At 55.8% G+C, this 22,684-nt stretch overlaps 6 protein-coding genes across 6 annotated transcripts; 4 read left to right on the forward strand and 2 right to left on the reverse strand.

Moving 5' to 3' along the window:
- Nucleotides 1-706: 706 nt before the first annotated feature.
- On the forward strand, nt 707-3,510 carry CCMA1212_000371 (uncharacterized protein; the record flags this gene model as incomplete). The annotated part of the gene is made up of 3 exons (XM_073697842.1): nt 707-1,952; nt 2,039-2,218; nt 2,318-3,510. The coding sequence occupies 3 exons, from the start codon at nt 707-709 to the stop codon at nt 3,508-3,510; spliced, it is 2,619 nt and encodes an 872-aa protein (XP_073562988.1).
- A 618-nt stretch (nt 3,511-4,128) lies between these two features.
- CCMA1212_000372 (Ferric/cupric reductase transmembrane component 2) lies at nt 4,129-6,079 on the reverse strand (the record flags this gene model as incomplete). The annotated part of the gene is made up of 2 exons (XM_073697843.1): nt 4,129-5,543; nt 5,674-6,079. The coding sequence occupies 2 exons, from the start codon at nt 6,077-6,079 to the stop codon at nt 4,129-4,131; spliced, it is 1,821 nt and encodes a 606-aa protein (XP_073562985.1).
- Nucleotides 6,080-7,306: 1,227 nt separating this feature from the next.
- On the forward strand, nt 7,307-9,055 carry CCMA1212_000373 (Serine hydroxymethyltransferase, cytosolic; the record flags this gene model as incomplete). The annotated part of the gene is made up of 4 exons (XM_073697844.1): nt 7,307-7,412; nt 7,477-7,527; nt 7,598-7,962; nt 8,065-9,055. Exons 1-4 carry the CDS (start codon nt 7,377-7,379, stop codon nt 9,053-9,055), a joined length of 1,443 nt encoding a protein of 480 aa, XP_073562986.1. The 5' UTR covers nt 7,307-7,376.
- A 1,845-nt stretch (nt 9,056-10,900) lies between these two features.
- Nucleotides 10,901-14,431, reverse strand: CCMA1212_000374 (Transcriptional activator spt7; the record flags this gene model as incomplete). The annotated part of the gene is made up of 3 exons (XM_073697845.1): nt 10,901-12,088; nt 12,150-13,306; nt 13,357-14,431. The coding sequence occupies 3 exons, from the start codon at nt 14,429-14,431 to the stop codon at nt 10,901-10,903; spliced, it is 3,420 nt and encodes a 1,139-aa protein (XP_073562991.1).
- Nucleotides 14,432-15,633: 1,202 nt separating this feature from the next.
- On the forward strand, nt 15,634-16,374 carry CCMA1212_000375 (uncharacterized protein; the record flags this gene model as incomplete). The annotated part of the gene is made up of 2 exons (XM_073697846.1): nt 15,634-15,658; nt 15,788-16,374. The coding sequence occupies 2 exons, from the start codon at nt 15,634-15,636 to the stop codon at nt 16,372-16,374; spliced, it is 612 nt and encodes a 203-aa protein (XP_073562992.1).
- A 684-nt stretch (nt 16,375-17,058) lies between these two features.
- CCMA1212_000376 (uncharacterized protein) lies at nt 17,059-21,509 on the forward strand (the record flags this gene model as incomplete). The annotated part of the gene is made up of 7 exons (XM_073697847.1): nt 17,059-17,090; nt 17,167-17,295; nt 17,358-17,469; nt 17,529-17,627; nt 17,682-17,807; nt 17,871-17,977; nt 18,584-21,509. 7 exons carry the CDS (start codon nt 17,059-17,061, stop codon nt 21,507-21,509), a joined length of 3,531 nt encoding a protein of 1,176 aa, XP_073562989.1.
- Nucleotides 21,510-22,684: the final 1,175 nt, after the last annotated feature.

The raw sequence follows: 22,684 nt of genomic DNA on the forward strand, positions 1-22,684 counted from the left end.
ATTCGAAAACCACGCAATGATCGTGGAAATGCTACTACAACATCGCGGCCAGTTGAATTAATTGAAGTGCAAGTTCATTTTTCTCTTTCCTCCGGCAAGGCCCCGCACTGCCGACCCAAAGCGGACTAGCCAGGTGGCAGAATCTGAGGCTCCTTCTTGCCGTAATAACACAGCAAAGCTTTGCCGGCTCTTCTATCTTGCCTTTACTTCTGCCTCTGCCTCTGCTTCCTCTCCCTCCAACCAACTCCCGCCAACCCTCGACCTTTTCCTCCACGTAACCTCACCACGGCGCGGCGCATTTCAGTCACGGCTCGCAGCCTGTCTCCGTCGCCGTCTCCCGCCCGCAGCGCCGAGGGCGTTTGTTCGAATCCCGTGACTCGACGCCAGTCTTCTCGTAGCCGGACGCTTCATCCGTGTCGCAAAAGCTGCAGGACCGTTCCATCTCCTCCTCTCATCGCCAGACTACTACTGCTACTACAACTAGTACTACGAGCACTCCTGGCACTTCCCTGCCGCTTCTGAGGATCCTTGCGCATCCGCCTCAACAATCAGCCCCACATCGAACCATCTTCGACAAGCAGGTGATCTTATCCCTCTCTCAGCCGCCGGCAACAGCTACTCCAGAACCGCTCGCCTCCGCGCGGATGCCAACTGCCCAGCCTTTCGCCCCCTTGAACCTCATCTAGCCAGCGACCCCCCAGCGTTCATGCCACAGCCGGAGCCGCAAGCCGAAGCTACTCTGCACGCCACTGCTAATCTCTCGCCCGTCTCTCCCTCGCCCGTCCACTCGGCCGCGCCTCTTGTGGTGCCAGCGCTGCAGCACACGGTCGATACCATCGACGCCATGGTCGCTGCTGCTGCGTCGCTTCCCAGCGGGACGGCCGACGCCCCTGCCATCGATCCTGCCCTCGCGTCTGCTGGTGAGCCCGACGAAGTCGTAGATGATGACAGCTTCAGCGATGCCTACGGCGAAGAGACAGAGGACGTGGCCGTAGAGCCGCCGCGGCAGGAGCTCGTCGACAACAACGACGACTACGCCAAGACGTTTGACTCTCCTATCGGCCCCGAGGAAGGGGAAGACCAAGATGTATCATCAGTACCACGAGAATCCAACGAGATCTCATCATCCTCCATTATAGCCGAGCATTTGACTAGTCGCCCATCAGACGTCTCTCATACCGCTGCTGATCCATCCGCCTCTGCTGCTGTCCCGGCTGCGGCTCAGAACCCATCTCTCTCTACCGCACAGCCCGCAGCCGGTCCTGAGCCCGCCAAGTTGCCGTCGAGCGATGCGCACTCTTCCTCCATCCCGTCGGTGGCTCAGTCCACGCCCCCCGGAGCTGGCCCTGCCAGGCGAGCCTCCGAGGCCTCTTCATCTCTTGACATCCAACAGCTCGTGGCTGATCTCACTGCCCATCCCGCCGAGTCCGGCCCAGAGAACCCTGACCCAACACCGGCTCCTCGCGCGACGGCCAATGTCCTGGCGGCATCTGACCCATCCCCTTCAACTACTACTGCTACCTCAACCACCGCCACCACCAGTACCACAATTCCTACTGCTCTGCCATCTTCCTCGTCTCTCCCACCGCGCCCTCCCCTGCCTCAGGCCGCGCCCCCATCGTATGCTTCTTCGCACCATCCTCCCGGAGCCAATTCCAATGTCTCAGGAGGCGCCGGCGCGCCCTCCACTTTTGCTCTTGCCGGTGCCCCTGGAACCTCGACCGAAGCTCTGGGGACACTTCCACCCCATCCTACCACGGCCATGAACTCCTCGGCTGCTGCATCATCCATGAACCCTTCTTCCTATGCTTCCAAAACACCAGGATACCATGTTGATCGATCCCAAGATGCCGACTATCAGCGTCAGTGGGACCAGTTCATGGCCGATGAGCGACAGTACATGTCGGAGGCCAAGTGGGATCGCTTCCCAGAAGGCTCGCGCATCTTCATCGGTTAGTGACTTTGCCTCAAGCCCTTGTGCTCCCTCCCATTCTTCCAAGTGTATACGCGCGCGTACGTGCTAACGTGAGATCTGTAGGCAATCTCTCTAGCGACAAGGTTTCAAAGCGTGATGTGTTTGACATATTTCACAGATATGGTAGGCTGGCCCAGATCTCTCTCAAATCGGCGTATGGCTTCGTACAGTATCACACTGTTGAGGAAGGCCGTAACGCTTTAGAGAACCTTCAGGGCATGGAAGTGAAAGGCCGGCGCATTCGTAAGTGATAGCCTAATTCCTCGCCAAGATTGGCCTCCTGTCTCTTTTCTCTTTCCCCTTTCTCCATCAACATTGCAATGATTCTGACCATGGGGGCAGATTTGGAAATCTCGCGGCTCCAGGATAAGTCCAAAAAGGAAAGGAACCGTAGTTCGGAGCGGACTCGAGGACGGGAGACTGGCCGTAGAGGAGAAAAGTACCGTGAGGATAACCGGCCACCGCGCAACCACTCGCCTCGTCGCAACGAGCACCATGGCAGAGCCGACAGGGGTACCAGAACCGACGCCTACGGCCGCGACCGAGCATTCTACGACTCTGACAGAAACCGTGGCCGCTCACGGTCTCCCAATGGGTATGCCAGGAACGACAAGGATTCTTACCGCAGGAGAAGCCCCAGCCCCTACAGCAGGGCGCGGCGTGAGCCGGAGCTTGATCTCCCGCGCCGATACGGTGCGGACGTCCCAGACGTGCAGATCATCATGCAGCCGGATGTCAACCGGGACTTCGGCACTTGGGTCGAGGGAGCTTTCAGGGCCAAGGGACTGAGGACCAACGTCATGTATCTCCATCCGCGGTTCCCAAAGGACCAGGTCATCCAACGACAGGCGGCCGAGGGTGTGCACGGGGTTGTAGACCTGGATGTACGCGCCCAAAACGCGGGACGGATCCCCGTCCATTCATTTGACCGGTCTGGCGGCATCCACAACGTCCGCTTCGAGCAGTACGTCGACCTGGAGCCGAGCACGGCGGCCGAGGTCATCCTGCGAGCCAAGGCATCCGGCACCACGGGCTACGGCCAACCGTATGGCGGAGGCGGTGGATATGCCACGCAGACGCAGCAGTATGGTGCACAGGCCCCGCAGCCTCCTCACGCAGCTGCGTATCCTGGTCTGCAGCAGCCCGGCTCGTACCCACCGCAGCTCACGCCATCGGCCGCCGACCTCGCGGCGCTCATCGGCCAAGTGGACAACAACACGCTGCAGAGACTCCTGTCCACCATTCAGGCCGGATCTGCGGGAGCCATGCCCGGCGGACTAGCTAAGCCGGCTGCGCCAGCGGCGAATGCACACGCGCCACTTGATCTCCAGGCGATACTAGGCTCTCTTAACGGGGGAGCGGCACCGCAGCAGCACCATGGAGCCCATGCCCAGATGCCGTACGGCGCGCCATACGGTGGAGGCCAGCATGCGCCCGTCCCTCCCGTGGGCGTTGCGCCGCAGGGAGCAGGCACCGGCGACGCGGCGACTCAGGTGCAGAACATTATGGCCCAGTTGGCCCGTTATCGCCAGTGATTGCGGCCTGGCCTCCCCTTTTCGATTCCGTTTCCTTTCTCATTAGCTTTGCGTTTGCTGCCGCCCTCTTCCAACTGCGTCCCGGGAGCTTTGGCCACATGAATGATTGATTGGCGATGGTTTGATTTCAGATTCTGATACCACACGGAGGCCTGGCTCAATTGCTTTATATTTCACTTTGGACGAGGGGATCTGCGGAGTCTGACGACGACGTCCGAGGAAGATAGATAGACGATGCTGGGGGAATGGGCTCGGTGCCCCCCCATTGGATTCGCTCGCAGAATTTTTTTTTTGTTTTTTTTGCTCATTTCATCCCTTTATTTTGCTCTGCTTCTTACGGAACCAAAGCCGGACAGACGGTCTGCAGAGGGTATTAACCAAGCGAAGAGAGGCATGATGCCAGATTTGGAATTGATGATATTTTTGACAAGGTCCAAGTTCTGCGCGATTGAAGTAGATGATTAGTGAAACATGTGATGCCTTTTTTTCTCGTGCATCGTCGACGAGGAAATACGCATATCTGTATATCTATAAACGAGTAAACATGTAGTGACAGCCATGCCTGTCCCTTGTTCTGTGTCTATTAGGTCTTGTCTTTCATCCCATCTAGTCTCTTCATCACCATCCAAAACTCTCGTTGTGCCACCATACCTCGCGGCCCTTGAAGACCCACGGCCCGACCCGTCGCCGCACATCCCTCGCCATCTCGTCCGGCCCGCAGACGAGGATGGCCACCTTCTCGTCCGCACCGTGACGGAAGAGGTCGTCAACGATCTTCTGGAAGTTGGGGCGTCTGCTGCTGCTGATCTGTCGAGGGCGGGACGCCGCGCCGCCGCGCATGTCTTGCAGCTCGATGGAGGAGGACGCATCGACGTTGCCCATGATGTTCTCCGTGAGGTAGAGGTGGACGTTGTCGTCGTCCAGGAGGGACTTTTCGTGGTCGTCGTGGCTGGCGCCGGAGTTGGGGGCGGTCATGGCCCAGGTAGCGTCGGCGGCGGAGCGGATAGCCCAGACGAAGTGGGCGTGGGAGGAGGAGGGGAGGTCGCGCCGGAGGGCGTGGTAGAGAGGGAGGGCGAAGGTGGCGCCGACGCCGCCTGCGACGAGGAGGATGCGGGAGGGGCCCCATGCGAGGAGGTGCTGGAAGTGTTTGCCTATGGCGCCGTGGGGCCCTTCGATGGCGAGGGTGATTTCGTTGTTGTTGTGGTTGTTGGTTTCGACTGAGTATGGTGATGATGAGGGCAATGATGTGGTGGAGGATGATGAGGAAGAAGAGGCGACTTGGGAGAGCATGTTGGTCATGGGGCCGTCTCGCCTTCTAGCCACCAGCGTGATGGTCTGGCTATCCTGGCTGGCGGAGGCGACGGTGAAGGGGTTGAAGAGGAGGTCGAAGATGAGTGATTTGGATACCGGATGTTGGCTTGTTCTGCCCTCGGGAGGCAGGCTGAGGTAGACGTGAGAGCCTGGGCGCGAGCGAAATTCTTCGATCTTGTGGGCAGGCATGGGGGCGGTGATTTTGACGAGGTTTGTCCCTGGGACGATCTCGACTGTGGAGGCTGTTTGCGTGATCATTCCAAATTTGCGAACTGCAATGTCCACGAGGAACACGACGAGGCTCTCGGCGACGTAGAAGCGGGCGGAGTGGGCGTGGAAGAAGAGGAGCACGGGGGCAAGCAAGGCGACGCCCAAGTGGGTGATGAAGAAGATGCGGTACGAGAGCCTCCTGACGCGGACGAGTGCGGTGCCCATGAGGGCGTGGAGGGCGACGGCGGCCAGGACGCCGCAGAAGACGACGGGGGCGAAGAAGCGCCGGACCCAGATGCCGGAGAGGACGAAGAAGAGGTTGTAGAAGACGATGTGGGCGACGACGAGGGCGAAGATGACGCGGCCGAGGACGCGGTGGTAGCGGTTGACGTGCTCGTGGGAGGAGGCGAAGGCGTAGGCGTAGGGGTTGAGGGCCTTGAGGGAGAGGAGGTACTGGATGGGGAGCTGGGAGAGGGCGATTGAGCCGAAGCGTTTTGTGAGATGGAGGTAGTCTGTGCGGTTGGGTTAGTGATGCTGTGCTGATGAGATGGGTAAGGTATGAGGACGTTGTGATGAGGACTTGGATCGTGGGTGAAATCTCATATGAGATGAACACATTGCATGTCGATATCAGGGGCTCACCTTGACCAGTCTCCAAGACGCACAAAACCAGCAGCACGGCCATCCAGACGAGTCCCAGCACCCACTCATCCCGCTGGCCCCATCTCACGCCTCTCACGACAACGTCGTCGCCCAGCCACCACGCCAGGGCCCTCCATCTCGCCGCCAGCAGGCCGAGGCCAGAGCTGCGCCGGGCCTTGACGGTGGGCGAGCCGGGGACGTGCGAATAGCGGCCGCGGCCGCCGTCGTCGTCGTGGCCGTTGCGGGGGAGGAAGCCGGCGGCGCGGACGGCGAGGCGGAGAAGGGCGAGGAGAACGGCCGGGGCGAGGGCGGCGAGGTGGGCGATGAGGGCGTAGCGGTCGATGGTCTGGCGGCGGAGGAGGATTTCTTGCTTGGAGAGGGTGAGGAAGTGGTACGGCCAGCCCATGGTTTGACCGGATACGTAATCTAATTTCCTGTCCTTTATTTCTTTTTTCTTTTTCTGTATGGTTTTACGGAGTAATCAAGTGATGCATGGTGGTGACGAATGCTATACCACGCGAGGAAGTGGTTACAGCTGGAGGAGGCACATCCCTGATGCCATCTGCGTGTGTTGATGCGCCACGACAATGGCATGCATGCTGTGGCTTGTGGGGGGATTCAGCCACATTTTGAGTGCGTTGGATTGCACCTGCATGTGAAGAGAACCCTTGATGCACCTTGATGTCTGCCACCCTCTCGTCCCTACGGAGTGTGTATCTCAGCAATTGATGGAGGGGGAGCAGGCAATCAATATCCCATCGCTGGGAAATGCTCGGCCGATGACCATTGGCTCTTCTTTATCTCCTCCGGCCACAGCTCAACAAGATACAGGCCTGCCCTTGGCCATGACAGCAGCTGACTCAGACCACCTCGAGCCGGAGTATCTTGGACGCAGCAGACGGATCTTCAGCGTCTGAACCTGGTCACAACGATCCTCCGCATCTGCAGTAAGCAATTGCAAGTCCGAAGCCAGCGCCAGAGCCATCCCATTCCCTCGGACTTTGCAGCTGCATTCTGTCGTCCTTGGCGTAATCGGCAGTAATATACGAGAATGAAGCAGAGCCGGACAAACATATGCAGGCACCCACGCAAAATGACTCTTTTCTGTTAGCTGCGACACACGAGAATGACAACAGCTTTAACGACGGCGGCGACGCGTTATGCTCAGACGGTGCAAGGCGTGGCGACGCGGCCGATGATCGTCCGGTGAGAAATACAGGGCCTCCCACAGGGCATCCCACTGGGCATCCCACGGGGCCTCCCACAGGGTCTCCCACAGGGCCTCCCACAGGGTATCACAGGCGTCTTACAGGGCCCTCGCCCGCTGTCGCCCGCCGTGTCCCGCCCATCCACTGATCTCCGAATCCCCACCTGCTGGCCCAATCCACACCGCCTTACCCCATTGCGACTCCCCGCTATCCGATCTCGCCCGTTTTCTATCTGCCTGCGTAACATTTTTTTTTTTTCTTCGGCCACTTCTTTCAGTGCTTCCTGCTGAGCGCCACGGAAAATTTAGTCGGCGCATTTTTTTCCCTCTCGTCACCTTTCCTCCTTCTCTTCAGCCGTCTTCCTTATCTTGAGCTATTTCTCCTCCTCTTCTCCCTCTTCTTTCTCTTCTTTCTTCTCTCCAAAGATCTTCAACTGCCTCACCCGTCACCCCATCCTCTCTCTTCTGCACATCCCACCATCCCACATCCCCCACCATGTCTACCTACGCTCTGCCTGCGTCCCACAAGGAGGTTCGTTCGACGCCTTTTGTCTGCCTCAATGGAACAGCTGTACTGACTCGATCTTGCTCTACAGATGCTTGAGAAGTCTCTTCTCGAGTCTGACCCTGAGGTCGCTGCCATCATGGTGCGTTACAGCCCCTCTGCCCCTCCATGTCTCTGGTGAACGAACCCAGCCGGACTAACACGCCTTGCAGAAAGATGAGGTCCAGCGTCAGCGCGAGTCCATTGTTCTCATTGCCTCCGAGAACATCACCTCCCGCGCCGTCTTCGATGCCCTGGGCTCCCCCATGTCCAACAAGTACTCTGAGGGCCTGCCCGGCGCCCGTTACTACGGCGGCAACCAGCACATTGACCAGATCGAGCTGCTGTGCCAGCGCCGTGCCCTCGAGGCCTTCCACCTCGACCCTGCCAAGTGGGGTGTCAACGTCCAGTGCCTCAGCGGCAGCCCTGCCAACCTCCAGGTCTACCAGGCCATCATGCCTCCTCACGGCCGTCTCATGGGTCTTGACCTCCCCCACGGTGGCCACTTGAGCCACGGTTACCAGACTCCCCAGCGAAAGTAAGCTATAGAACGATCTACATCCCTTGGACCAGCTTTGACGGCTGTGTTTGTCATGCGCAGTTGAGAAAGAATGGTTGGAACTAACAGTGCGTCCTGCAGGATCTCCGCTGTCTCTACCTACTTCGAGACCATGCCCTACCGTGTCAACTTGGAGACCGGCATCATCGACTATGACCAGCTCCAGCAGAACGCCATCCTGTACCGCCCCAAGGTCCTCGTCGCCGGTACCTCCGCCTACTGCCGTCTGATTGACTACGAGCGCATGCGCAAGATTGCCGACTCTGTTGGCGCCTACCTCGTTGTCGACATGGCTCACATCTCCGGCCTCATTGCCGCCGAGGCCATCCCCTCTCCCTTCCAGTGGGCTGACATTGTCACCACCACCACCCACAAGTCTCTCCGTGGCCCCCGTGGTGCCATGATCTTCTTCCGCAAGGGTGTCCGCTCCGTCGACGCCAAGACCGGCAAGGAGACGCTCTACGACCTGGAGGACCCCATCAACTTCTCCGTCTTCCCCGGCCACCAGGGCGGCCCCCACAACCACACCATCACCGCCCTGGCTGTCGCCCTCAAGCAGGCTCAGACTCCCGAGTTCAAGGCCTACCAGGAGAAGGTTGTCTCCAACGCCAAGACCCTCGAGGTCAAGTTCAAGGAGCTCGGCCACAAGCTCGTTGCCGATGGCACTGACAGCCACATGGTCTTGCTCGACCTTCGTCAGTTCAACCTCGACGGCGCTCGTGTCGAGACTGTCCTCGAGCAGATCAACATTGCCTGCAACAAGAACGCCATCCCCGGCGACAAGAGCGCCCTGACCCCTTGCGGTATCCGCATTGGCACTCCCGCCATGACCAGCCGTGGCTTCGGCGAGAAGGACTTTGAGCGCGTCGCCCTCTACATTGACCAGGCCATCAAGCTCTGCGTCGAGATCCAGGCTTCGCTGCCCAAGCCCAACAACAAGCTCAAGGACTTCAAGGCCGAGGTCACCAGCGGCAAGGTTGCCAAGCTCAACGAGCTCCAGAAGGAGATTGCTGCCTGGGCCAGCAGCTTCCCTCTTCCCGTTGAGGGCTGGCGCCTGGACGCCGGCATCTAAATGCAAGATGCTAGCAACGCACTGGTCTGTTCGTCATCCAGTTCAAACATGACGGACATTACTCTGCAATTTCATAAAGCACAAAAGATACCAAAAATCTAAAACAACACGTGGAAAATCAAAAAGATCGGGTCCACCGGGGCATTTAACATGGGATGGGACAAAAAGCCAAAATCGGCGAAAGGTTCAACAACTTTGCAATTTTAGTTTACTTATGAGGGTTGGCGCATGCGTTTTATTTCTCTCCATTTCAACCGGAACTGTGTGGGTGGCGGAGGGTGGAGTTTTGATTGGGTATATCAAGGAAGATTCGAGTGACATTTACATACCTTACATACACTTGCCGTTGGTACTGAGTATCAACGGCATTTCAACGTCGGTCGGTTTTAGGGAGGGTCCTATCCTGCTTCAACAAGTAGGCGAGCTTTTACAGAAATCGAGAATAGAAAGATTCCTATCTGTAAATGAAATGATTTGTGTGTGCCTGGCGACTGCTTCTACCTATGTGATGCTGTTAGCACATCTGTTTTATTGTATATACAATTCGCCTCTCCTCCCAATGCGCCTATTCAACGTTCCTCACTGAGTTCGTCTGGAATCTCCTATTCGAACCATTCACACCTTCATTCGGTTCCAACACAAGCACAGGACGAGAGCGAGCTTCGTAGAGACACAGAGACGAAGGGAAGATTGGAAGAGGGGAAAAAAAGCCTACAAAGAGGGCAGGCAACAAAAGGAAGGGGCAAGCAAAGCCATTTCAATAAAGACTTAACATCTCTCTCTTAGTTTTTTTTTCTTTCATCTAACGCCAACATCATCATGAATACATGGCCAAGGCAAACCACAAGAAGAGGCGTAAGTAAGGCATCAATAAACAAGACATCCCTCATTCGTGGTGATGATAAAACTAGTGTAAGGTATTTCGATAGTTAAGGTAATCTAGAAAACCGGGTGTACCAGAAAGGACAGTTTAAAGCCACAAGACCCGAAGATCGAAAGAAGAAAAGAAGTAGAAAAGAAGCCCGGTTTGAATAAAAGTGTCAACCGGGTTTGCAGTCAAGAAAGGAGGAGTAAGAGGAAGAAGAATACAGGAGCGCGCACTCCGGAAAGACAGGAGAGAGAGAAGAAAGAAGAAGAAGGAGAAAACCAATCTTTGCCGCCTCTGGTCAATTGCATCAAATCATCCACACATCCCTCCGTAACTAAAGTGTTTTTTTCTTTTTCGTTTTTCCTTTGGCGTTTCGTTTCGTCTCGGGTTTCATAGCGATGGTGAGATTTTTCAGGCACTGTCCCGTTTTAAAGAGTGCTGTTTCAACCTCGGGTACACCTTTTCCTCCCTCTTACAAGGTGAACCGCATCGTCGCCCGCGTTATTCGTCGTAGATTAGTCGGCCCTCCGCTTCGTTGGGAGCCAAGGTTCCATATCAGATCCTGTTAAACGCCATGCAAAGACTCAAAAGGTCGGCTGGCTCGGAATGACAAGCCAAGAGCTTAGAAGAGTAGAATAAGGGGAAGGTGAAAAAAGTAAAAGGGGGGACGTAGTCCCTGCCCCACCCCGAGCGGAATAAGGCAAGAATAGAGATCATTAAGGGGTCGAAAAACATTAGAGCATCAGAAATACATCGATACAAGATGTGGCCGTCCTGCTGGATGAAGAGACTGGGGTGCCTGCTCGTGGATATAGGCAAGGCGGCCGGTATATCTGAAGAAAGGATTTCTTTGCGTCGGTGGTATTGGAAACGCCGCAATGTCTTGTGCATATGCAGCACTGGCAAGGTGATTTGAAGCAGTAAACACGTTTTGAATAGACGAAACCTTACGCTTGCGCCGTTGCAACCGAGCATTGTTACTGAGCAATGCTCTCTGGGCTCATCATTCCAGTAGTGTCGTCCTTGTCGGTCTGGCTCATGCCGCCCTGGCTTTGCATGCTGTCCGTCCGCTCCATGCTTGGTGCGAGTGCGAGAAGCGCAGGGTTGGGCACATTGCCGTTCGGCATCGGCGTCGGCCTCTTCTTCGCTCCGGCTGCGTTTGCTGCTGCCGCCTTATCGGGAGAGGCATTCAGTCGAGCTTCAGCAGCAGCAGCTTCCAGCTTCTTCTTCTTCTTGGCGAGCGCCAGCTGCTCCTTTGGCGGACGCTTCTGAGCGGAGATGATTTTGCCGCTGGCGCCAAGACGTGGACGCGGTTTGCGCTGCTTGGTCGGCAAGTCTTCATCCTCAACCAACGGTGCATCGTTGTTAGCGTGAAGCTTGGCCAGGAAGAAGTTCTTGACCAGGCCAACCTGGTGCTGGATGTTCTCCTTGGTGACAGGCTCCGAGATGGGCAGTGGTTCGAATATCTCGCTGCTCGATCCGCCAGAAGCCTGTGTTTGCATCTGGTACTGGCTGCGCACTCTGCTCTGCAGCAGATGGAACGGTACCGACACGAAGTCGAGACCCATTTCCTTGTCCAGCCCAAGAGCCCGGAAGCCGAAGAAGTCCTCTCCCAGATCCTCAGCGAAATCTCCACTAGTGAACTGGTCACTGCCGTCGTTAAAGGCGCCAGCACCGTCTTCGCCAGCATCCGCAGAGAGGGCCGGGCGGAGAAGATCCGCCAAATGAGACTTCATTCTGTCGTGCAAAGCACCCAGCTTGCTGCTCAATCTCTCGACGTCGTCTTTGACGTAGCTTTCCAGGGACGCAACGTCATGACCATTCTCATCCAGAGTATGGAGAATCACCTCCTCCGGCGTGAAGCGTGGCTGTAGCACCGTCTCGCCACCAATCTGGACCGACTTCTTCTCGGCCTCTCGGTAGACATTGAACGTTCTGACCAGCTTCTGGAAATAGTCGGCTGCGATCGACGTAAATGCATCCATGGCCGACGGCTGTAGCTCTTCAAACCCAGTGGTATAGAGAATCTTCGCAATGGAGCGCTTGAGAGCATTTTGACAGGTATTAGGTGCCATTACCGGGCCGTCGTCTGAGATGAAATGGGGCTCGACATCCAACTCTCTGAATGGCTCTGAATTTGACTTGGGGAACTGATTTGTATAGACCTGTGAAATGTGTGAGCCTGCGGTTTCCATGAAGATGACTCCAACAAGTCAGGGTGCTTACCTGAGACTGGACCTGCATCTGTTTGATGACGGAGATCTTCATGGCCAATTTTCTCGTCTCTTGTATCTGGTGGATATTTTCATCCATCTTCTTCGTCAATTTACTCTGCGACGCAACAAAGGAGCCGGGCGGCACAAGGCGAAGGAATTCCTCATGCTGGTTAATCACCTGGCCCTCGCCGTCTTCGACCCATTGCATCTTGGACGGGATATCTGGAATATTACTCATGGGAGTGTAATAGTCCGGGAGAACCTGCTCCTTCTCCTCTTCGATGCCCTCGGCCAACGTCTCGGGCGCTTTGCTCCCAGCGGCTTTAGCGGTAGTTGCGGGCGCGTCAAATTCAGTGCCGTTGGTCAGCTCTGCTTCTTTCTGGCGAGCTAGGAACCTTCGCATTCCGGCCTTGGTCCTGAGGAGGGCGGGAGCGTCCACGCTGAGCTTGTTGTCTTTGAAGAGCTGAAAGCGTTCTTTGGCAGCAAGGGCTCGGTCTTTCTTTGTACACTGCTTCCATATCTTGTACTCCTCGTCCTCGTAGGCCTGCTCGGTAGCCTGGCCAAAGGCTTGGTTCAAGCTCATTCCATTGATGCTCGGGCCGTCGATATCCATGGCATCGGCGTTACTCGTTATTCCAGATAACCCATTGGCCGCGCCAGGAGTGATGGAGCCGCCGACAGGAGGTGTGGCAAAGCCATTGCTTCCGTCCATTTCTGAGCCCTCGCGGCCTAGCTTGCCCAGGAGTCCATTTACTTGTAGAATCGGCTTCTGGTCGACCACCGGGGTATCTTCCTTGGGATCACCAGGAGCCTTCCTAGACTTATTGGCCCCCTTGGTAGTAGCCTTACGACCACGGGAAGACATGATAGGTTCGTCGTCAGAGTCCTCGCCGCCGTCATCTTCCCCACCATTTTGCTTCCGTCGCTCTTCAGCTTCAACCTCGGCGCGTGAACGGATGGTGAGGTCCGGAATGAGAGGTATCAGCTTTTCGGCTTCCTTCCGCATGCCATTAGCCATTCGGCGGAGCGGGTGGTTCATGTCCTGATTGTACTTGAGGCAGTTGTCCCAGATAAGGTTGAGATCAACCACGAATTCGGTCTTGGACTTGTACGTCAGCGACTTCAGCTTCTTCGTCATGGTGCCGAGATCCATCGGGTTTTTGATGACTAAAACAATGTCAGTACGTGTCCGAGCGAAACATGGAAGCTGGTCGTACAGTTATAGTAATCAGGAGCATCTCTCTTGTTGACGCGGGTGAGAAACGGTGTCGAATACTCCGTATGCGCTTTCAGCTCTGTCAAGACCTTTTCCAGGGCCTCGTAGAGCTCTTCCTGGTTGACATTTTCCTCGCTTGCCCACTTGCTGCGGTTCTTTCGCACTTCATTCATCAAGAGCCTGAGTTCGGCATCAGAAGCCTTGACCTGGTCCCTCTTCATATCTATCCTGGCAATGAGATGTTTGAGAGTGAGGCTTGAAGCGCCAAGGTTCGCGCTGCTGAGGGAACCCTGATTCGCTGCTTGTGGCCCCGTCGCACTTGCGCTGTGGTTGTTCTCCATTTCTGCCTGAAGCTGCTTCTCCGAATCCTCCAGCTGCTGCTGCTCAAGCATTGCCGTTCGGTCATTCTCTAGGGTATATATAATTGTATGAAAGCTTCGCCGGGCAGCCGCTTCTGTTGCCTTCCTGGCATCTTCTAGCTGCCTGATAGCGTCGTCTTCCGGCTTCTCCTTGGTTTGCGATCCATCTTGGGGCCTCGCTTTATCTGCTATTCTGCTGGGGGAAGTGACAGACTGCACCGGAGAGCTACCGGACTTGGATGGCGATAACAGTGAGTTGGAAGCGGCGGCGGCCGCAGTCGCAGCCGGAGGTTTGGCGGCGGCATCTTCGTCGTCGTCGTCTTCGTCGTCGTCGTCATAATCATCTTCGTCTATAGTGCGTTTCGCCTTCTTGAGCGGCGGCTCTTTGATAGGTTCGTGGTCGGTGGTTGGAGGGAGGGTGACGGCAGGGGTGGGGGGATATCGCCGGAGAGACTCGATCGCGTTCAGATTGTAGGAACCGTCGTCGGCAAAGAGCAAAGCGATCCTCTCCTCGGATTTTTGGTACAGGTCTGCGAAATGGGCGCGTCGCCTCTCGTCCTCGACATCAAGGGTTGCCTCAGGCATCAACACCATCGAGTTGTCGACGGGGGTCGCGATACGCGCCACTCCATCATCTGCAACCTGCAGACTTCTGCTGCTGCTCGAATGATGCAGTCCGGGCGGCGGCCAGGCGGCCTGGCCATTAGGAACTGACATATTGGGCCCCGGGCGATGGAAGCGACAGCAGGGCCCCTTTCGCCATGCGCCAACAAATGCGCTCGCGTGCGGGCGGACCTGGAGCGAACGAGGTTCTCAAGACTGCATGGGCCAAAGGAGCGGCATCGGGCGAGATGGAGGCCAGAAAATTGCGACGACCGGAGATGAACTGGGCCTGTGGTGATGGATCGCGATCGGCTGGTTTGTCTGCGGATCGAGAGGTGAGGTTGAGGATTTGGGAGGCTTGTACGTATGGGGAACCCTTCCCAAAGCGGAGACTTTGCACTGGGCCGGTGGTACCAGCACCTGGAACGCTATGGGGCGCCTGTCCGGAGCGCTGGAGCGGGAGCAGGGCGCTGCAAGAGCTTTAGACTTGGGCGGTGCATGCGCCGCCTGGACAAGTATCGATAAGCCGTGCGTCGACTCCGGGCAGAGCAGCGTGTCAGTTGTTATGCAGGCCGCGGTCGGATGATGCCTCGCTGCTGGACGGACGCTGTGGTGCGTGGACGGAGTACGAGTACATGTCACGGATAGAGGCATTGCCTTGCCATTTGCATTATCTAAGCGGCCGCTCTGTGCTGTTTTGTGTGCTTCGGATTATTACCTAACGTTGTGTAAAGTTTCCGCTGCAAAGGGCGAGTGTCTCTGCACGTGAAACTTCACGTGACGTTTTGGCTCCGATGCTTTCAATTGTCTTGCAGAATTGACGACAGGCTGTTTAGAGTGAGAGTCTACTGATATACCTTAGGTATGAAAGGATTCGACGAGCGGAAAGGAGAAGCAAGAAAAAGAGAAGAAATGATCGACACAATCAACTGTCGCGTTATCCCTCTACACCTCACTTAGAGGGAAAAGAAAAGTATATCTGTATTTAATACTGTAATCGTGCCTGATGGCGAACCGTGCTGGCAGAAATGCCATAGGTGCCTAGATAGTATTGCCTTAGACACTGAGCTGGTGCAGGTGCAGGTGCTGGTGCTGTAATCCGAGTACGTACTGCATCCCGGCTGCGCCACCCGAGGCCGGCCACAGCACAGCTTCACCAGCTCAAAGACATTGAAAGCTTCCTCGCACCTCCACGCCCATTGCATGCAAAATCCCCGTCTCGCATCTGGTCCCGTGGTCAAGAGAGCCTGTGCTGCTCTCGAGGCCGTCACTCAGCTCAGCCGCCCGTCACATCAGCCAGTCGCCCAAGTCCAGCCATGCGGATAAGGCTGCCCTTTGCAGGTGCGTACGTCATTAGCACAGGCCGCACAGCATCACGGCTAGATATCTGTCCGGTCGCTTGCATTCTGTAGCATGCGCGCCATCTTCATTACCTGCCTCCTGCGAGATGCTGATGTCCTCTTTTCCAAGGTGTTTTCCTGCTCTTGCTGCTGCTGGCAGCCTACGCCGGCCTGTCCTCTCTGCAGCTCGGCGCATACATCAACGACAAGGTCCTCCACTTCCTCACCTTCTTCCTCCTGACGGTCGTATTCTACTGGGTCGTCGATACCAATCGTCGCCGAACCCTGCACATGACTCTTGTTGTCTGCACTCTCGTACTAGGCATCGGGTCCGAGTTCGTGCAGGGCTTCCTCCCCAACGGCCGAGACTTTGATCTCTACGACATAGTAGCAAACATCGTCGGCAGCTTGCTGGGAGTCGGCCTCTGCGCGTGGTATCATAAGCGAATGCTGGAGAGAAAGCGACAGCGCAAGCACTATGACGCTGTCCCAGGTGAGGATGCCGAAGATGTGGAGCTTGGGCAAGGCCAGGAGTCTGGTATCACAGACGGCCCGGCTCGAGGCAGGACCCTCGAGGAGGAGGTCGATAACTGGGATGAGAACGCAGAAGACAACTGGGACGACGACAACGCATCGATTCCTGATACGCCTTCACCAGCAGTCGCCAAAGAATCGGATGCAGCTGATGCTCGGGAAGCCAAGAAACGAACAGACTGAAACCCGGGCTTTGCATTCGGGGTGTAGGATCGAGCTGGGGTTTCTCATGTCTCTATGCAATAATGATCACGGGTCTGCACTGCTGGCGTTGTTGAGTCAAAACGTGGGCCACCTGGGCAAAACAGTATCAATGGGGGGTAGACGACGTATATGTGCTTATGTTGACGATTAGCTAGTTGTCTCTCGAATGCTGAGGATCCATTTCACGGTAGTCTAGTCTTTTTCCAGAATACAATCAACTAGTTGATTCTTCTTTTATAGGTAGCTAATTCGTAGGAGGTGATAGCACTGCAAGTCGTCCATCAGGCGATGTTGCTTGTACTACTGTCCTTGGGTATTTGAATCTCTGATCAAGCAATATGAACGATATCGGTAGCTGTTGAACACTCAACAAACGCCTTCACTAGTCCTATCATCGCTATTGTCCCTGACACTGCAATGGTATACATGAAGCGACCAAGGTTGACCGAACTGATGCCGAGTCGGGTACTTGCATACCATGCTTACCCTGCAAACTCACCAAAATCTCCAACGTCAGGTAAAGAAACCCCGCCATTTGCCCCTCACCTAGGTGAGAGGATAGGTCCCCACTAACACTAGCTATTCCTGAGAATTGTCCCCCGAACTGGCATGACCTCTGGAAACCTCCCATTGCATGCGCCGAGAGACGCACTCGCAGCAAAGATGGCCAGCTCAGAAAAACAGCCAGTCGTAAGGTAAGTGCAGCCCCAGAAAGAGTACCGACCCTTTGTTCGACGGAGCGCGCACGCGTGCTAACAGGGCTGGCCGCAGTGGTAAAGATGACACGCCGACGAACCCTAGGGGCATCCCGTATGCTCCCTTTGTCGACAAAGTCGAGGACTACGTCTCAACGCGGGAGGATGTCGAGCCGACGCTTCGAAAGTTTCAAGAAATGATCTCGTGAGCTGCGAACACAGACCTGGACCGTCGCCATGGCCAAAGGGCTAATGAGCCCGTGGTAGGAAGTATCAGTTCATGGAGCTGAACCTGCAACGTCGGATGACGGGGCTGAGGGAGAAGATTCCTGATATCCAGAAGACGCTGGACACGGTGCAGTTTCTCAAGCTGCGGAAGGTTTGAGCATGCAGAGCGATTTCTCGGGAGAAGGACACCCCACTCACGCTCGAAAACAGGACGAGACGGATCCCATCGAGACCACCTTTGAGCTCAACGATACTTTATATGCCAGAGCAAACATCCCGCCGACAGAGGAGGTGTACATTTGGCTAGGGGTACGATGGAGGGTGCTTGAGAGGACGAGGAGTTGTTAAGCTGACTGCCCCCAGGCCAACGTCATGTTGTCTTACCCTATCGACGAAGCCGAGACGCTGTTGACCTCGAAATTGACAGCCGCCAAGACGAGTCTGTCAAACTGTGAAGAGGACTTGGACTTTCTCCGTGAGCAAATTACCGTGAGTAAACGCCCACTCCCCGCGCCCTTCAAGTAGATGGGATTGCTGACGCAGTGTTTTCAGACTATGGAGGTCGCCCTTGCAAGGGTCTACAACTGGGAAGTGGCACAGAAGAGGAAAGAGAAGCTGGAAGAGGAAGCAGAGAAGAAGAAGCTGAAGGACATTGCTGCGTAATAGACACTTTGGAAAAGCTTCTCATCTTTTCTTTGGCTGGCCATGAAGAGGTCGATTCCAACATGCGAGGGTCTGATGTACTGCAAAAAATATTTGAGCGTTCACTCTTTCATTCGAAATATCTTGAAAATGCCTCTATTGTGAAAGGACTCGTCAATATCATAGGGTTCAATGGGAGATCCCAAATAGCTATCGGCCAAGTAAATTGGTGCCAGTCGCCTTCAGACGCTGAGAATTGTTTGGTAGAGCCCCACTTTTGAGCACGCCCCGATTGATGCATGGAGACCGAAATCGAATTTGAACTTTTGGAGGAACCGCGACCACTTCGTCCGCTCGACTAAACCACACCTCCAACGGCACAATTCCCACGACAGAGGCTTCTTCAACGGACCATTGCTGGCCGTGTTGGAGACATGCGGAGGAATGCTCAAAAATGCAACCCGGGAGTTGGAGCAAAGGCGGCAGGCGCCGCGCCAACTGTTGCATGCGTCTTTGGTAGGTGCAGGTGCACTCGGAGCTTTGAAAGGCTGGATGGACTGCGAGATCTAACACTCTGCGTCTTTTGTACAGCTGATGTATGGAACGCTGTTACAACGATGTAGCCGTCGAACGCTCGCATCGCAAGCCGCCGTGGCTATAGGTCGCGAAGGGGGAAGGATTGCCAAGGTTGATCAAAACGATCGTTTTTTCGAAGCGCCGTCCTCTCGAGAACCCCCACGAGTTGCAGCAAAGGTCGGCCTCTACAGACACATTGCGCAGTCTCCCAGACATGGCTTCGAAAACAAGCCGAACATTCGATATGAATTCCAGAAGAACATTCTCGCACGGCACAGGCAGCATAGAGACACTCCGAGTGGCGCCGCTGTGCCCGACACAGCTGAGAGCTCGCCAGATTCGTCGTACCAGCCCTTGCCCTCACGCCGCTGTAGACCTAGGCGTTCCATGACCTTGAAGGCATGGCGCGACGGCTCCCTCAATCTCCTGCTACAGAAGGCACTGGACGCCAATCAAGACAGCCAGGACTGGAAAATACAAGCGGCACAAAGTCGCGTCATTCGCCTTCCAATCATCCTGCTACAGATGATGATTCGCAAAGAAGCATCGCAAGAACCCGGCCAGAGTGAGCTACTGGATTTACTCCCGTCCGCACAAGAATGGGAATTGAGGCTTGATATTGCACGGCGAAACGGCCATTCGCAAGACGACTTGGCGCATTATCTGTATATCCTCGAAGGGAAGACAGACGACATGCGATGCGAGAGATTCCTTGAACGCGACTCATACAAGCCGCCCTTTATTTTGCACATGATCCTGAGGCCAGCGTCCAGGTTCTCCCGGCTCGAAACCCTCAACCGCCTCGTTGGCTATTGCTGCTCCTTTTACCTTGAGCCCTTGAGGCATGATCTGGATACGGCCGAGGCCCAGGCCAAGAAGCCGAAGCGGACATATGGGCCAGAAAACTTCAACTCTGTCATGTCCCTTCTTGCGCACCATTGCCTCCGGCTTGATGCCAGGCACATACTCACGCTGAGCGACCTCGCTGTCCAATACATCGAGACAGTGGCAGAAGCGCGACTGCCACAAGAGGAGATTTACGAAGCTCAATGCTCGGTATTCAACCACAGCCTCAAACTTCTCGCCTCGAACTACCGGAGGCATCCGATCCAGCAGGCTTTGCCAAATGCATTCTTCTGGGAAGCACAGAGGGTTCTTCTGGCTGTCTCCTCCAAGTTGAAGAAACAGCTGCTGGTTGACGTCGAGGGGTTCCGTGCCATTAGGCAGGTTTTGGCAGGCATGTCCAAGAATCACGTCGAGATGCATAGCTCGGTTAGGCACGCGCCCACATGGCCACCATATTTACTACCTGGAGACGGAATGGATGAAGAGATGGACCCTGAAGAGAGCTGGAGCCGGTCTGTACGAGCGGGAATGCTGATGCAGGAGGCCGGATTCCCCAAGGAAGAACTCGACGATGCCGTCGACATCCTACAGGGCATGTCCCCGGACGGAACCCCGACGATCCAGCAGCGGGTATCGCTGATGAGACGCCGAAGGGTGGGCCTGTGGGAGGCTTCCATTAGAGCCACGCGCAACGCGCAGGAGGCTTGGGAGAGGTTCCAGAACCCCCCGAAGCCGGGACTTGAGCTCGGCTTAGCCGAGTATACCGCCATGTTCGAAAAGTTGACGCTGAGGGAAGCCGACGAAAACACAACAGCCCTGCCGGGTGACAGAGCCCTGAACTTTCCCACTCCGCAGGAGGCCAATCTCACCGAGTTCGAAAAGGCCCGCATCCGCCCGCCAAGCACCTCCCAGCTGTACGAGAGGATGCTGAAAGACGGCATTCGCCCAAGCGGTAGCTGTCTGGCAATACTGCTGGCCAATACGGAATCGATGGAAATGGCGCGGAGATACCTGCGCGACAGCGATGCAACCGGCGCCCTGTACCGGCTGATGTCTCAAGAGATGGACGTGGAAGCTCTGAAAAAGGTGCCGCTCAGCGTCGTCTCAGCCTATGTCCAAGTGATGACAAGGCAAGGCGGAAAGCGCGCGAGGAAATACATGGTGCGGGCGATTGAGCTGGCAGAGCAGCGATTAGGGCCTGTGCAAACTGCGTGGTCTGATTTCATCTGGGGCACGATTTTGAAAAACCTGTCACAGCATCATCGCGGCCTGAGGATCCTTGTCTACCAGCAGCTCAAACTGTCCCTCCACGTTGTTCACAAACTCGACGGGCCTTGCGGCATCTCGCTCCCTGCGTTCATCCAGTTCAGCAAGACGACGCGGAAGATAGCCAAGCGCGAACTGGAGCAGCTCTGCACCGAAACGGAATCGAGCCCGTCGACGGTCGAAAACAACGCGCTGTGGGCCCTGTACGATGAGAAGTCTATACACAAGGACGCCATGCATTGGGACACATTCGGCGGCAGGCCGGGGGCCTTGAATGTGTTCCGTCTCTTCCGGACTTCCGCCTTGCGGATGAATGAGCTTTTCGACAAGCTCGCGTCACATGAAGTAGAGAGCCAGCGTCTGCTGGGTACGAAGAGGGTGGCGCCATTGGACGAGATGATGTGGCGGAGAGACCCAGCCCGAGCCGAGCACGCGTACGAGTACATGGTTTCCTTGGCGTACCTGGGCGAGTTTCAACAGATGGCCAAGCTGCTGAGGTGGTTGATTGAGAAGTGGGGACAGCCTGAGGTGGTGCAGGCGCTGTCGGAGCTGGACGAGCTGCCACCGTATGCCGACTTTGTAAAGACCCTGTGCGCCTTTCGACTCGTGGCCGAGCCCATGCTGGGGCAGGGGGTGGTGGCGTCTCTGCGGGAAGCCATTGACGCGGCTGGACTGAACTGGACATGGCCCGACGATGAGGCTGTGGAGGCGTACGTTGACATGCAAGAGGACGAATCGATCCAGGCTTTGGCGCGCGTGTTGGAGCGGGTGCGCTTATCGTGGACAAACACGAGAGGTGATGCTGAGACGGAAGCAGAGCTGGATACGGGCCGGGCAGGTGAATGGAGGAGCCATGTATGAGCCGGGAATTTCTGCATTTGAAACAAAGGGATATAGGCATTGGGGGGGCGTTTTCAAGAAGGGATCTGGATTGATGTTGATGTTGGAAGACGTTGTTGTATGATTGCATGTTATTTGTTGGATACAGTAGCCGTGAGGAATGTCGGCGATAGAATACACCTCTATACCCATCGACTATGAAGGTACACCTGCTTGTTGATTCAATCTACTACCAATCAGACTTTACGGGTAGGATGCACTCTGCATCGTATACGGTAGAGGCACGTAAGCCAGATGCTCCGTGCTACCGAGCACTACTGAGACTCCCAATGCTTCTATTCTGAGGCTGGAGAGAAGCGAGCGGCTATCGCAGTCTCATCTTGACAATCTAGCGTTGCAAGGGGCGGAATGAGCTTCCAATATCCGATTGGTCGTCCTGAGCTTGGGTGGTACGGCGTACCTGGATGGGGGTCGCTGGGGCGATGCTGGAAGAAAAAAAGGATCGAGGCGAATAGTAGCTGTGATTTCAATCTGTATGCTATGTAAATTGTTTGCTGTTGGTGAGCGTCGTTGTTTGTCTCGACTTGGCTTATATCCAGGTACCGCACGGAATACCGGGGCCTCTACATCGATTCCCCCCCCTCAACGTCGAGGTGAATTCCCACGTGTACGGATCGATTTGAAGGAGAATCAATCGGGACAAGACAAAGGGCCAAGATGCTGAAGCTCAAACGCTCCAATGCAATGAAACTCGGGCGCTTAACGCCCAAAAAGCCCGGGTTACGCCGCAGCCTCTTTCGAGTTGTTTGCTTGTGTCCCAAAAGCCCACGAGGCGGCCGTGGTGGGGCGCAGCTGATTGGCCAGCACGCCTCGCCGACTCGGACAGATTGAGCGGCTGCATGGAAAGACGATTGGATTGAGCTAGACAAGTTACTTTTGAACCTGGCCGATGTTTTGTCTCTGGGCCTTGCGGTGACCAACCGTTTGGCTGTGTACGAAGAATGGGGTTTTATTTGGCAGGACGGTAACGGTGAGGTTTGTATGAGCGCCGCGGGGGGATGCAAATGGGCGCGGGTGTTTGTCCTTGGTTTACTGATGCATTTGTGATGCCGGCCACATGGGCATGGGCATGGGCATGGGCATGGGGTTTGACGGAACAGACAGCAGAAACAGAAACAGGAACAGGGCTGGCCATT

This window comes from Trichoderma ghanense (genome assembly GCF_004382785.1).
Source record: "Trichoderma ghanense strain CCMA-1212 chromosome Unknown scaffold_0, whole genome shotgun sequence".
Taxonomy (NCBI): domain Eukaryota; kingdom Fungi; phylum Ascomycota; class Sordariomycetes; order Hypocreales; family Hypocreaceae; genus Trichoderma; species Trichoderma ghanense.